We start from the raw sequence: 14601 nt of genomic DNA, 5'->3' as shown, positions 1-14601 counted from the left end.
AATTAGCTTTATCTCTTTGGAGTAAAAAAAATGTTCACCCAGCAAGGCCTTAAATTTGAGGTTTAAAGTAGAAAACAATCACATCTCACTCATATCACATGATCACAGCAGGTGGAGTCTGTTCAGGTGTCATAATATGATGGAATCATCATATGGAGAAAACGGAAAACTACCTGCTAATGATGATCATGTGTTATGAATGAAAGTGAACTTAAAGGTGAGATTTTTTTTATGGAGACCATGAATGTCTCAATATCTGATGGCTGAGTGCAGGTGGAAACCAGAAGAGAAGCTTTAGAAAGTATATGAAGTGATGTGTGCTCTTAAAAACCAAAAACACTCAGGAACAACTTCACTACATAATCAGACATTTATTGTACACTATGGCAGCAGCCGCCTTTACAGGCAAACATTTAGTTTACAAAATGATCCTAGTGCTAGTACAGTACAGTCATTCACAGGACTTCAGGGGACAGTGAAGTGCACAGGAAAGATGTTGCAGATGGCTTCTAGTGCTGTTTGATTGGTCATATCTGTGAAGACTCCAGCCACAGTGAGGAGCTCTTGACTCGCGGCTGCTGAGAGTCCAGCTTCAGCAGCGCCATTACAGCGCCCTCTATCTTTGACATCCACACTCTCTGGAAAACACACATGAAAGTGTCAGAAGCAAATACCATCAAGTTTACTAGGTAACAGCTGTTTGGATTGATTGCCCAGATGATATTGAATATTTATTTGTATAGCTCTTCATTTCTTCATTTGCTTCAATGTGTTGATAGGAGCTGTAAGTAAACTGCTAAAACTTAAAATTATGCCAATCCAGTGATTCTATTTACGGAAAGTAGTTCATTTATTTAAGATATGAGCATATAGAGAAATTAATGGAAATTAGACTGTAACATTCATAACATATCATATTCATAACATTCATTAACCTGATATGACAAATATCAATATCAAGATATAGCACGTTTTTATAGAATAAGACTGGATTTACAATGAGATTCTGTGTCTATAATTAACTGAGCATCCAGAGTACATCTAAATACGTATGTAAGTGACTTACATACAAACCTGCCTTTAGAAATACATACAGTTAAAGTGTTATTTTTGTGGTTCTTTGTAGATTTGAACTGAAATCTCATGTTGCTGCTGTTTACAAAGCAGATGTTTGGATATAATTAACCAATCCACATTTGATGCTGCACATATGCACGGCATGTATATAATATCTTTCTGAACAGAATGTAGGCAGTGCTCTGCCTGCTCTTATTAGAACTGGAAGCCTTTTGAAACTTCTCAGAAACTCATAGCTGCATTGATTTACCTTGGCCGACTCTGACGCAGCTTGCAGGATGAATGCACCGATACACTGCTGGTAGCGGTTCTGGTGCATGATTATGAAAGAATGAGGAAGCCCTGATGCTGCAAACAAAGCACAGAATAACAATTCCTGCATTAAATAACATAATCAAACAGTACTGGCTGTGATGAGACCATGATTCTGCGGTCTGTCCTGCTTAAATCAAACATATCCACTTTCTGATCTTTGGTTAAACAGAAGCACTATTAATCATAACAGAATCAGATGTGTCAGTAAGTGAGAACTATAAAATGTGTTCTCACTATAGAATACATCCAGTCCTTAAAGCTAAATCAAAAAAGAACATTGTCTGAGTCACTAGTACTGTTATAATTACTTGAGGCATTAAGCTGATCAATGTTCTTGAGCTGGAGTCGGTCCAGAGAGACGGGCTGGTCGAGAACCATGAAAGTGCATCCCTCCTTCAGCAGCTGATCCAGCTCCAGGTTCTGTGGCGGCCTGAGAGGATTCTGTTCTGGGCCGATGGACCTCTACACAGGAAGACGAGACGTCAGGTGAACAGGTTATTAGGCTTATGTAGTTACTGAATATACTGAAAATCTCTCATTGGTCCACATGAGTGAGAACAGGACGAGAGGGCGACGTACCTTCTTGTTTCTCTTTATCTTTGTGATCAGCAGGAATTCGTCAAACAGGAACAGATAAACATCTATCAGCTTGGTGTTCTCTGGTGATGAACCAAAGAAAGACGGTTTACAGTTCTGTTCAAATTGAAACACCAAGCATGTAAAATGTGTTGGACTTGTTCCAGCAGTACACACCTGTGAGCACCAGTTTCCCTTCATGCAGCAGACTTCTGTGAGAAATGAGATTCTCCAGAGTGACAGCTTTTAGGAGATGTTTCAGATTCTGAAAGAGTAGCAGGCAATCAGGTGAGAGGAAAAGTCTCAGCTTTTGACACAAGATCTGCATTACTGATACCAAAGTAACAGCTAATGACACGCTGTTTTGTAAAACGTGAATACTCTGAAATAGTTTTCTTTGCTTTACGCAATATCTGATTCCACACCCAGATAAATGATCGGATCATCTTATCTGCACACAGACGGTATTGGAGGATAAAGTGTTTGGTGCGTATCTGTGAGTTTTATGCTTTGCTCTTGCAGACACAAATATTAATATATACACAAACGCACAGAACCGGACAGACCTCAGGGACGAAGGCACGCTTGTCTCTCTCCCACACAGGCAGCCACACCAGGGCATCTCGCAGCTGTTTCACCTTCTGGTAGTTATCCAGCCATTTGACCTTTCCCTCCAGATCACCTGGAAAAGAGAGGGAGCGTTTCAATCGTCAGGGACAAAAACAGACAAGAAGTGTGCTGCGTAAAAATCAGTGCGACATAGTGTAAGGAACAAATTGTTAGTTATTTCGAAGAATAATTACATATATTAGTCACAATAATGACACCTTTTATTTTAAATAGCAGATGAACTATTCTTTACAGTGTGAGACCATGGCTAATAAAACACTACTTTATCATCTGTCACTAGTGATGGTTGCCTGCCAAACATGGGTGTGACGGTATCGTGAGAGTTTACAGCTCACTCAGCTTTTACGGTAAATGTCCCCCACACCCAGAGGACATTGACCTGCACATCATGGCTGTGGTGGCGTCACCTCTGCAGCTCCGACACACCTTTTTAATTGTTATTGTTGCTATTACACATTTGTGAGGTTGTGCTGTTAGGTTTCATGAGGTTGTGGCTTCCAGTGCAACAGAATGACATTGAGTTGCAGTGTTGTAGCACATTTCCCACAGCCTGTCCATCTAGTTACAGAGTAAACCGCCACAACAGGTCTGCAGGCACAGGCATGCTGTGAAGAATAAACGGTCAGGGCTGCTGGCGGCCGTCCAAGGCACAAAGCCTGTTTACTCTAAAAGACACAACCTGGTGTGTTTGTGTTGATGGACACTCAACACTCTCTTACACCTGCTTAACATCCTTCTTGTATCTGAATATGTTTGTGAACCACCTCCTAACAAACACCCTTCTGAAGAAACACTTGAGTCATGACACTGCTGAGACATCTGACACTTAAAGCACAGTTTGTCATCAGCAGCTGAGAACATCTATGGTAAGTGCTTCCAGTCATATAACTAGTCCCACAACAAGTCAGTCAGCGTTGCTTTGTTTGACAGTTATAACAAAATAAAAGCGTATTCTGTTATGTAGTGATGCATTTTATAATGGGAAATAATTCAGGTGTAGATGTGCATGCTGCTCACATATAGACGTGTCCACTTGCTCTGCTATAGCCTGCAGGCCTCTGGTCTCGTCCTCCGTCTGATATCTCTTTGCGATATTCCGCAACAACAGCGGGTATCTAGTCAGCCTCTGCAGAGGCACCACCAACAGGTCACGCAGTTGCAGCCTCCGGCACTGCTCGTTCCTCTCACACCACTTGGGAGAAAAGGGGGGAGGCAGAGAGAGGACAGGGTGAGAGCAGGGCTGGAAAAAAGAGGAAGGTCAGAGGGGTGAAAGACCTCGTCACACTGTTTGTTGGAACAGAGGGGGGGGGGGGGGGGGGGGGGGGGGGGGGTGGGCAGTGAAAAGAATCAAAAGACCCAAATACAATAAAAGCCTTAACAAATACATAAGCAGGATGACAGGGAAGGTTACACGAGGGACAAATGGTCACATTCCTCTCATGGCAAGCCTTGGTGACACTGGTGTGCATCCTCTCTCATACTTGACACCACGTTGCCTGCCTTGTTGTCAAGGTACACAGCACCCTTGCTACCACTCACACACACACTTTAGCTGCCCCCACTGAGTTCCCTCCTGTACCTTCACATAAGAGCCAAAGTCTTCTCTGGGCTTCAGGCTGTCCAGATAAAGAAGAGCCGTGGAGTAGTTGAGGCAGTACTTCTGCAGGCAGTGACATATGCTCTCCTGGAAAGCCTGCCAACAGATAACAGACAGTTATGCAAACACTGGGATTCAGACTGCTGTGTGCTCGCACCAGCCATTAAGCTGCAGATAAACAAATCATAAAGAAGCAACAAGAAGATGCCAATCTGAGAGCGAGTGCAAAAACATAACCTGCGTGTGAAATATGTTCTCCAGCTACAGTGAGATGAATGCTTTTCTCTCTTCTACTTTTTGTGATGCATAATTTAACAGTGTGGCAAAGACGTTTTTATTATTTTCCTGAGGGGATTTCTTTTTTGTCGAACTCTGGAGCTAAAATGTATTTATTGTCAGAGAACAAAATATTAAACTCGGATTGTAGAGTTTCAGAAAAAGCTCTTTAAGGACACCTGATCCAGTCCACATGAATTCTTATTATTCATATTTTATTCTGAAAAGGCTCCTGTAGTGTGACATGAGACTAGTGACAGATAATGGTCATGTTACTTTTGCAAAAATTACATCACAAAATTACATTAACCACCACACTATATAATGTCACCTGCCTTTATGGTATAGATACAATACGAAAACACATAAATCATATGATGTGTGCATGAATAAGACATATCGTACTGTAATTCTCACAATCTTTATCACTATTATTATTATTATTATTATTATTATTATTGGAAACAACTGAACAAATTCTTGAATGCAGACTTTAGTCAAAGTCAGTATGACGGTGTGTTTCCACATGTGAGTCACACTTGCCTTGTTCAGCAGCTCCAGCAGGGTGGGCCCGCCACCCTCGGTAATCTCCAACGTGTCCTTGATGACGCAGAGGAGGTTGTTCAGGAAACCAAAGCTCACCTGCGGCGGACAACACTCAGTGTCAAGTATCACTCCACAGACAAGAGACTCTGTCATACCTCACTCACTCTCAGTTCAACAGCAGAAGACGATTACATAAAAGAAGGGTTAGGGTTAGAGAGGTGAGCGGACAGCTGTGCACGTGGATGAATGAATGAATGAATGAATAAATAAATAGATGGATACAGACTCATCGCCTCAGTTTCATCTTGGGTGCTAATATGAGGAATGTCATGTATTAAGTTACAGTAATATAATGTTTAGATTGGTCTTATTTATTTCTAAGATTTTAAGCTTCTCTTTGGGTTGTTTTAAAGGAGCTACTTAGGTTGTAAGTAATGTAATTGTAAGGTCTTTTGTATGAGGTAATAAAATATCATTAATTATGTTTCTGTTAAATTTGGATTTTGTGGCGTACTCTATTTTTTGTTATCTATCTGTTGTTTGCCTGTAATTTGTTGTTATTGCTCCCTATCTTGGCCAGGACTCTTCTGAAAAAGAGATTTCTCCTCTCATCGATCCTTTCCTTGTTAAATAAAGTTTAAATAAATCAATAAATTATTGTCATCTTCTTATTTTGCACACTTTTTCAAAAGTTAGACAGAGTTAACATTAGCTCTCTTGTGCTAATTTGTTGCTACACAACAGCGTTATTATAATGCCATGAAGGCTGCTGTTGTTTGTAATTATTTGCATAATACACATGAATCTAACAGGCCTCATGCTACCTATTTGCATCATGTCGTACCAGGCAAAGCTCATTGAGGTTTGCAAACAGTCTCCAGGAGTCGACGTCAGTCAGGCAGTTCCTCATCTGCAGGTTTGTGAGCGTAGCCAAAAACACCTGAGAGCAACAAAAGAAGTCACATAGAGAATGGGCTCAGGCTATCTGTTGTGCCAGCATTAAATTTCTAATCCACTGCTGTAAAGAATGGAAATCCTAAAGAGACTTTTACATGAACCTCAGTGACAGGAATTCAGTGAGAGAACAAAAAACACAAAGCAGCAGGTGTTGCATTTCATTTGGGTTTGGTCTATTTTTTTTTGGACTTGTGTGTGTCTGTTTTTGTGTGTTTGCATGTGCGTGTCCATTTTGAGTCACCTCTTTGAGAACCATGAGCTGATCCAGGAAGTAGAAACACTCGCTGGTGAAGAGCTCCCAGAGGGCTTCTTGCCTCTTGAAGCCCTGAGGGTCAGAGGCCACGCTCACCTGGGAAGACTGGTCCCGCAGGAACTCTGCCAGAGAGTAGTCCTGCACACAGACGGACGGAAACACACATCACTGCATTGGAGGGAAGCAAAAACTGTTAAGACACAAACGGGGAAAATGTATCTTCCTCAACCATCTCAGAAAGTGTGTTTGTATAATAACTTTATATTCTGTCACTGTAAAGTTTCTACCACCACCCTGATACGCTGAAGCATATGTCAGTGTTTGTTTATGTGCGTGTTCAGGGTCGACCTGATTCAATACGACCTAGAAATTCTGGTTCTTACGCAACATGTGTCATTTAAGCGTTGCAGGAGCTTCCCTCTAACTGCCGTCCTGTTATTGTGGAGTCACTTGTTAAACATTGAGATGTATTTGAACTGGAAATCTGGATCTGTTAGTTGTTGAACCTCTGACTTTGTTGAGATCAAAAGTCCCTGTCCAGACAGCGCCAACAAGATGATTTACATAAGAAACACCATAGGTGTTTAAGGGCTTTAGCTGACAGTACTCATTGCTCACCTTATACTTCTGAAGGTCAGTGTCTTTCCAGTCTTGAATCTGTGCTGTTGAGAGATATTTTTCAATATCTGACACTGTGCCTGTCTGCAACTTCCCTTTAGTCTGAAAGATGAAGGAAAAGACACGCAGTGACATTACAATGATTAAAAAAAAAAACAGATGTGGACATGTGTTGATCAAAGGAAAGGATTTGCAGATTTGTTATTTTTAACAGTCTCACATTCTGCGAAAAACCAAATCAACATATTTGTTGCTTCCACAAGTGTTGACCAATTACAAAGTCTGTGTGGGCCAAAAGGGATAAGAGGAACCACATTAATCTGCTTTGAGAAGTGGGTCAGAGAACAATGTCCAAACCAACTGCTCACAGTTAAAACCATGTACATCAATACAAACCACAAGCATAACACTGGCAGCCACACAACAACCACTGACAGACAAACAACACACCTACCGTACTACGCCTTGAAAAAGGCCACTTTGACTTCTTTGTATCTGTGAGAATCAAACATAAAATGTAGATTATTAACATAAGGTCCAAGGGCAAATGTGTGCTGTGCAACAAGTGGGATTAGATTCAAACAAACAAGGGATACAGGGAACAGGATAAAAACTGCTTGAATTTACAGGAATTACAAATATGACTGGTTAAACACACAAAAGAAACTGAACTGTGTTTAAATGCCAATTCCATTTATCTGTCTCTCAAAGTCTCTAATTAGCTTCAAATATGGACGTGTTGCACATTATCTTTTAAAAATTAATCAGACTGGTTGAAGAAAACTAAAATGTGAATAACTGCATTTGCATTCAAAATTCTGACGTCAAGTATAAAAGCTCAGTGCAGAACAGTAATTCAACTACTGACTGAGGGTTTTGAAACATCCTAAGCAGTCAACAACTTACAGCCTCTGTTCATTATGGAAAGTGGGCCACAACCAAAACCAAACTATGATGCATACATGTTGCCATAACAACACGCAAGAATGGGTTACAGACAAACATCATAGTTCATTTTGCTCTTTAGGGTTAGTGATATGTTGACATGTGGCAAGATCCGGTTCACAGTGTGAGAAATAGTACCATAAAATATAAAGATATAGTATGACACATAATTTTACCAGAGAAGTTTATACCACTTAATATGCCAGCTGCTCCATTGGATACAAAAAGATCTCCTGGTGAGACATCCAATCCGGGCAAGCTGACTACCACAGAACTCCGTCTTCTTTCCTGAAGCCTGAGGGAAAAGAGGCAGACAGGTGAATGTCTTCGCGAGGCTGCTGCCAAACATGCCAACATTAAAACTGGTAGTAATTAATGACATTTTAAAACCAGCGTCACTGGACATCTGAGATTCACTGTTACAAAAGCCATTATTATTCTGCTGTCAACATAATACAGCACAAAGAGAACAGACTTAGTGCAAGCCACAGGAAATGACAGAATTCCTTTTGTCATTTTACATGGTTGAAATACCACTGAAATACCATCTGCATTGTGTAGCAAATTGGCGATTAACATGAGTAGTGGAAATTATAAAGCACAAGTCTTATGAGTCTGGCTTATGGGGGGATAGCTGTTACTTAATGGATCACCCTATTTATGTGGAAGGAGGCGAGCTGTCAATGTGTGCCAGTTATAATCCTCTCGGTCTCCTTTTCATAGTTAGTAACCAAGGCATGGCTGTGGCTGGAAAAACACAGGCCTGCCTTTTAGCCTTAGGCAAAGCTCAAACAACCACTGTTCTCAAGTGTTGTGACTTATCCTTTGCTCTTTTACTTTAGGGATTACAGCTGAAAGAAATAAATAGTCCATTCACATGTCGAAATGAAAAATCAAATACTTTAATATGTAATGTAATGTGTCTAATGTTAAGTAGACCAAATATCTAGAAAGGGCACGGTCACACGAACGCTTTCAAGTGTTACAAGAATAAAAAGACAAAGTGAAACTGTGTGACTCTAACAATCACAATCCGAACTTAGCCAATGCCAACAAGAGACTTGCAGTTGTTTAACATGGCTGCAGTCAGCACAAATAAGGCCCACAGCAACCAGACAGGCTGGTTTTGCCAAAGGTAATGTTCACTTTCAGCATGCTGACACTGATTGTCAGATGGTCAGTGACCCAAGTCATCGCCCTGCTGTTTCACGTCCAAAATTTTTAGAGGGGTCTGGGCTTTAAAAAGAAGGGTTAAGAAGAAGTTCAGAAGTCCATTGAAAAGGATCTGAAAACTCACTGTTATTAAATCCACTTCACCATTGGTGTATTGTAAACACATCCACATTAGGTCAGGGTAGATCAACACACTCCCTGGCTGATAAAGATTATCAGGACATGATCAAACCATAAGGAAGTCTGGCTTACAGGTGAGGGCTAATATTTCTGTTTATGATAACAATACAATAAACTGGAACAGAAGTACAAGCAAGAGGAACAATGCTTGTACTGGTTAATTTCTGTTTACTATTATATGTAAAATCTGCTTTGTTATCAGGCTGACTAAATAATCAGGCTGTCTTCCTCTAACAGCACATAACATAACCCCTCATACAGTGGCTGCATTTCTGCTCCTGGGCCTGCACAGTTGCAGAAGCAGCACAGCTCGGGTGCACTTGTAGGCCACATGGCTGCAGGGTCCAACCTGTACACTCAGAGTATTTGTTAGTCTACAAACGAACAGGAGTAACCTTGTAGGTTTTTTCCTCCAGGACACTGTTGTTGAACTGTGAAAGCACCAACTGTTCGTGGTCGTGTTCTTCCTAGTAAACTGATACAACCCCCCTACATATCAATCTATAGGCACGCAGTGCTGAACAGTAAAACAGATAATAGTCAGGAGCATCACCTGAGCACTGAAGAGAATACATGGCTGATGGGACAGTAAGAGAAGCACTCCTCTAAAAAGCAGGTCAGTGTCTCCTTGCAGTCCAGAGCATCCTCACAATGACATCCTGTTGCTTTGTGACTGTTCAGAAAGCTTTCTCTGCCACTGAAAGCACTTGTAAAAATGGATGCTTTGTTCCCACACAACAAGAGAAATAATGATGCCCCCAAAACAAAACTGTCCCAACCAATGGCTCGCAAGGCCCGGTCACTGTAAGAGGCACAGTGCCAGGGTGTAATTACTGGGACAATAGCTGCCTAATTATCCAGTGAGGGGAAGAGCCCGGCAGCTCCATTAGGAGGGGTGTGGGTGGCAGTAAGAGAAAACAGCCTTAATGAGAGTTTGTCTAGCCCATACATAACCATGGGACTCTCAAAACTTAAGCTTATGCTCCATTAACAAAGATATGAATGACAATGAATGCACAATGGGGCTCCCTAAACCAAAGGCCCAGTCATCCTCGCTTGCTCATGAGCACAGACGGCTGAGGAACTCATGATGCTGAAGTGACGCGTCACATTTTTTCCTTAACTAAAAGATTTGACTGATATTTTGGAAAAAGTCGTTCATCATGCAAATTAGAGACAAATCAGAGGGACTTAAAAATAAAAAATGTGAGCACTAAAGCTCAGCTTATCAGATAGAGGAAAGGTTTTTACTACATTCCTGATATGCAAATATGTTCTCACAAACGTGAAAGTGAAGTCCTGTGTTTTTTTGGCAGTAACTGACAAGATACACACGCAAACATGCAAAGCAGTTCAAGGTACACCTACCTAGTATAGCAGTGATCTTTCTCCTGCAAAGAGACCAAAATACTGCATCAGTCAATGGAAAACTTTCAATTGTAACCACACTTATACATCAGTGTTCACTGAAAACACAGAATTACAGTAGATATACTTGATGATTAACTTGAAAATAAGACACAGGCATAAATCAAAATAAGTTCAAATCAGATAATTTTACAGACTAAAAACACTCACTCACTTTTACTGACCTCAAGTTTCCAAAGCTCTAATTATGTTATTTACATGCCACACTAGCACCGTCTCACTGTACACTCAGCGTTAAATATAGGGTGCCGGGACCTCCTACTGCTAACAACACCGCTATATCACTTTCAAAGACATTCAAATCTGAATCAGTGTTTTAAGTGGTCACTTGGACTCAAAAGCCTCTGATATCTGAGGAGAATGTCGGGACTCTATTGAGAATGTGCTCGCTTGAATACCACAAGCTGATGAATAGATCTCCCCATTATCTTTTTCCATCGCTCACTGACCCCTCCATTATTGGGTGACTGCTGACTGCGGTGAATAGGGGCCCAAGGAGAGCACTTCCCAGGGCTCTCCAGGCAGTGGGTTTGGTCAGAGCTGTCAGTGCATGTAACTGCTGATTCATTTGCTGTCAAAAGCCTGCATTGTGAGTGACCACCACAGGAGGCAACGCAGAATGAGGGAGAGAAAGTTTCCGCAAGGAAGGAATGTGTAACCATTTAATTTATAGGCTTTGGGATAAAATCCACACTAGTCCACTCACATGACTTGTGGTCTTGCATTGAGGTTTGAGTGATGATTAGAGAAACAAATGATTTCTGCTGGACTATGGTCTGCTTTTGTGCAGACATGCCTCGGTTAAAATAATGCTTTACACTATAAGTACAGTAAAAGCTCACCTGCACTTCACCATGAAGAAATCCAAAATCTTTAATAAGAGTAGGATGAGCGCTGCGACATTCTTGTCTGGTGGAAGTGATACCACTGTCAAAAGTCTTTGATCTATATGATCTGGTTCTCTGTCGGCCAGAGGATGAAATGGGCTGATGATCATGACAGATCTCTCCATCAGAGAGGGGGCTAGCTGCAAGAGGAGACTTGACTCTGTGCACTGGAGACAGGGGTCTTATAGGGGGTGGTGTGCCTGCAGAGGAAGGCTCCTCCTGTGTGCTCCCCATCCTCAGAGGATCCCGAGAATCTATCAAAGGACGTCGGGTGCTCCTCATCCTCCTCAAAGTCGGAGACGTGGAGATGCGGGCGGGGGCCTGCCGATCAAACTGGAAGAGAGGTGCTACCAAGCCATCAGTGTCCACCAGAGACGAGTGTCTCAGCTTGGAGTGTGTCCGTGTGAGGTCTATGTGCATTATGACCGGGTTGCTGGTCTGACTCTCCTTGTGCTCAAAGGGCCCCCAGTCCGTTTGTGTCTGTGCATTCGCCACACCTGTGGTAATAACTTCATTTTCAGCCCATTCAATGTAACTCCAGTCGAGCTTCTTTTCAACATCCTGGTCTTTATCGTGCAGAATAACGTGCTTCAGCGTAGACATCGTAACCTCAAAGGCATTGTAGTGCAGCAAAGATCAGAAAATGTGTGATCTAATGGTCTGGTTGCTTCGCCTCCTCTGAGCTAAAGTCAGATGATAATCCTGTTGCATTCCAACACTGTTCACACCATTCACTCCTCAAGCCTCTGGGAGAAAAAGTAGAAATGTATCAATACACACAAGTAAAATGAAGCAGGCTGGGCACAGGCTTACCCCCTAATCTTCTGAAAGGGGATTTGATTAGGGGTGAAATGGTAAATTGGCAGTGTAGAATTCTTATGAAGATACAGTATGACTATAATACATGAATACATATGTGCCTGTGAAGGAGGACAAACCAGGTGTACTATACTTGGTCAATGGGTGTACAGTGATGCTACAGCAGACATATTACAGTGTACAGTAACTGCAGTTTGACATTATAAGTCTCACAATGTGGTGTGAGATACAAAGAAGCAAAGGAGGCCATGCACCTTACTTCAGCTCTCCTGTCTCAGACTAGTGTCTGCTGCTGTTTGTCTGCTCGTATCGATTTTCTCCTTTGGTAGCCTAGGCAACAACAGATATTGTTATACTGACGCTTTCCCACCATATTAGCTTAATTTCATTGTTTATTCAACGAGCTGTTAACTCCACGAGGTAACAAAGGTAAAAGAACAAACCATATATCCGAAAGTTTACAGCAATAATCAGCTATACCGAGCATCAGCTGTGTGAAAGCTGATTAGATACTCATTCAAATTTAAGAAGTCTGGTTTACTTACACCCGCCGAAGCCACGCGACGTCTTCAACGACTGGTGGTGAAGTGAAGGGTGACCGGGAGAGTCCTGCTGGTGTCGGAGGCAAACCGAGGAGACTCAAGACACAGCTCACAGGTTTACAAGGAGAAAGTCTCCGTCCGACCCGACGGCGTGTGTTCGTTGTATGAAAAAAAAACAAGTGAAGGCTACAGCGGAGTGAAGGAAGGAGAGGGGCGGTTCATTGTCCGGAGCTGGTGTAAAGGTGCGACTGCTCAGCCTGCATGGGAACATCAATACTCTCTCTCTCTCTCTCTCTCTCTCTCTCTCTCTCTCTCTCTCTCTCTCTCTCAAACACACACACACACACACTCACACACACACACACACACACACACACACACACACACACACACACACACACACACACACACACACTATCATTTTAGATGGAAATATATTACCACAGCTAGCACTGAGTATGCTATGTTGTATTAATACAGTTGTATAGTTTTGTAGGCCATGGTGGAAGTCTATATAAAATAAAAAGTAGTGACGGTAAAGTCCTGTACTTTAACTTCCCATTTTTTGTAAGAGATTTCTCTCCATCAGAGTGACTATTCGGCAGGTCCAGGCTGTAAACATTTTACTTCCTCGTAGATATAAACTAGTTTGTCTGCCAACATTAAATAATTTTACTGGGTCAGTCGTAATCTGTAATTTTACAACATAAAAAAAATCTGTATTATTTTGTTATAGTTAAGTGTCAGTAGTAATTTACATTTAGCAGTTTACTTTTTGTTCACTTTGTCTCACCTGCAGACTGTGTGTACAGCCTGAGGAACCAGTCCTTGGAACCAGTATGAATTAACCTTTTATGGTGGACTTGTTTGTATTTAACACAGGCAAACCCAAAAGAACAGCTGAATTACCTGTTAGTTCAGTAAGGTGAACGCTAGAGGGCGATATAGGTCGGATAATGGGATTGCCTGTCTGACATTTGCAGCTGAGTCGTAAACCAGTCTATGGTCTGAACCCTTTGAGTCTTGATCTCTAGCGGCCTCTGGTGTATCAAGAGATGTAGTACAAACCACCACCGTCCTGTTGTATATGAGCCTCACTGCAAATCATTCAGACCATTTCATACTGTTCAAAGCTTTCCAATGAATCAGGTGTGTTGGTGTGTTTTATGGTTTAAACTTTAAAAACCTATACATTTTTCCACAGAAACACCACCACCACCATCAACAATGTGAATATACTCTATCACAAATAAAAGTCCTGCATTCAAAGACCAACTATAACCAATAGTATTAGCAGCTAAATGTACTTCATGTATCGAGAGTACTCACTCTGTTCCCTCAGGACTGATGCATCAGTGTGTGGTCGCCAAATACATTTCAAGGGTCATGAGGTGATTACTGGGAGATAAAAGAAGAAAAAAGTTCTGATACTCAAATTTGTGTTCATTTTTTGGATGTTTATCAAATCATGATCTGAAAAGTAATTAGTGACTATAGCTGTAAAAAATACAGTATTTCCTTCTAAAATGTAGCAAAGTAGAAGAATAAAGTAACATAATCTACAATTATTCAACTGAAGTGCAGATACCTCAAAACTATAGTGGCAAGAAAAAGGGTGTGGACCCTTTGGAATTAACTGGGACTTTTGAATTAATTGGTCGTAAAATGTGATCAAACTTGGGAATTCATATTCCTCTCACGAGCTGTCCAGGCAGCAAAGGCCCAAATTATGATGTTTTTATACGGAGAGAAGCGGCTCCATGGTGTCTGGCCATGGACAAC

At 41.6% G+C, this 14601-nt stretch overlaps 1 protein-coding gene across 5 annotated transcripts; it reads right to left on the bottom strand.

The window, feature by feature from the left end:
* Positions 1-356: 356 nt before the first annotated feature.
* plekhg7 (pleckstrin homology domain containing, family G (with RhoGef domain) member 7) lies at positions 357-13096 on the bottom strand. 5 transcript variants are annotated; one of them, XM_056388372.1, is made up of 18 exons: positions 12823-13096; positions 12532-12607; positions 11414-12204; positions 10512-10534; positions 7967-8085; positions 7300-7340; positions 6846-6947; positions 6216-6365; positions 5862-5957; positions 5015-5113; positions 4178-4291; positions 3616-3838; positions 2535-2650; positions 2146-2233; positions 1972-2051; positions 1701-1854; positions 1328-1425; positions 357-638 (listed from the first exon to the last, which is right to left on the bottom strand). In XM_056388372.1, the coding sequence occupies exons 3-18, from the start codon at positions 12059-12061 to the stop codon at positions 528-530; spliced, it is 2262 nt and encodes a 753-aa protein (XP_056244347.1). In that variant the 5' UTR covers positions 12062-12204; positions 12532-12607; positions 12823-13096; the 3' UTR covers positions 357-527. The 5 variants fall into 5 exon arrangements, with proteins under 5 accessions (XP_056244347.1, XP_056244348.1, XP_056244346.1 ...); XM_056388373.1 differs by having other exon boundaries at positions 12537-12607; XM_056388371.1 differs by lacking the exon at positions 12532-12607.
* Positions 13097-14601: the final 1505 nt, after the last annotated feature.

The sequence above is a fragment of the Seriola aureovittata genome, chromosome 10 (genome assembly GCF_021018895.1).
Source record: "Seriola aureovittata isolate HTS-2021-v1 ecotype China chromosome 10, ASM2101889v1, whole genome shotgun sequence".
NCBI classification, from domain to species: Eukaryota; Metazoa; Chordata; class Actinopteri; order Carangiformes; family Carangidae; genus Seriola; species Seriola aureovittata.
The sequence above is the reverse complement of the archived record's forward strand: the minus strand, read 5'-3'. Positions and strand labels throughout refer to the sequence as shown.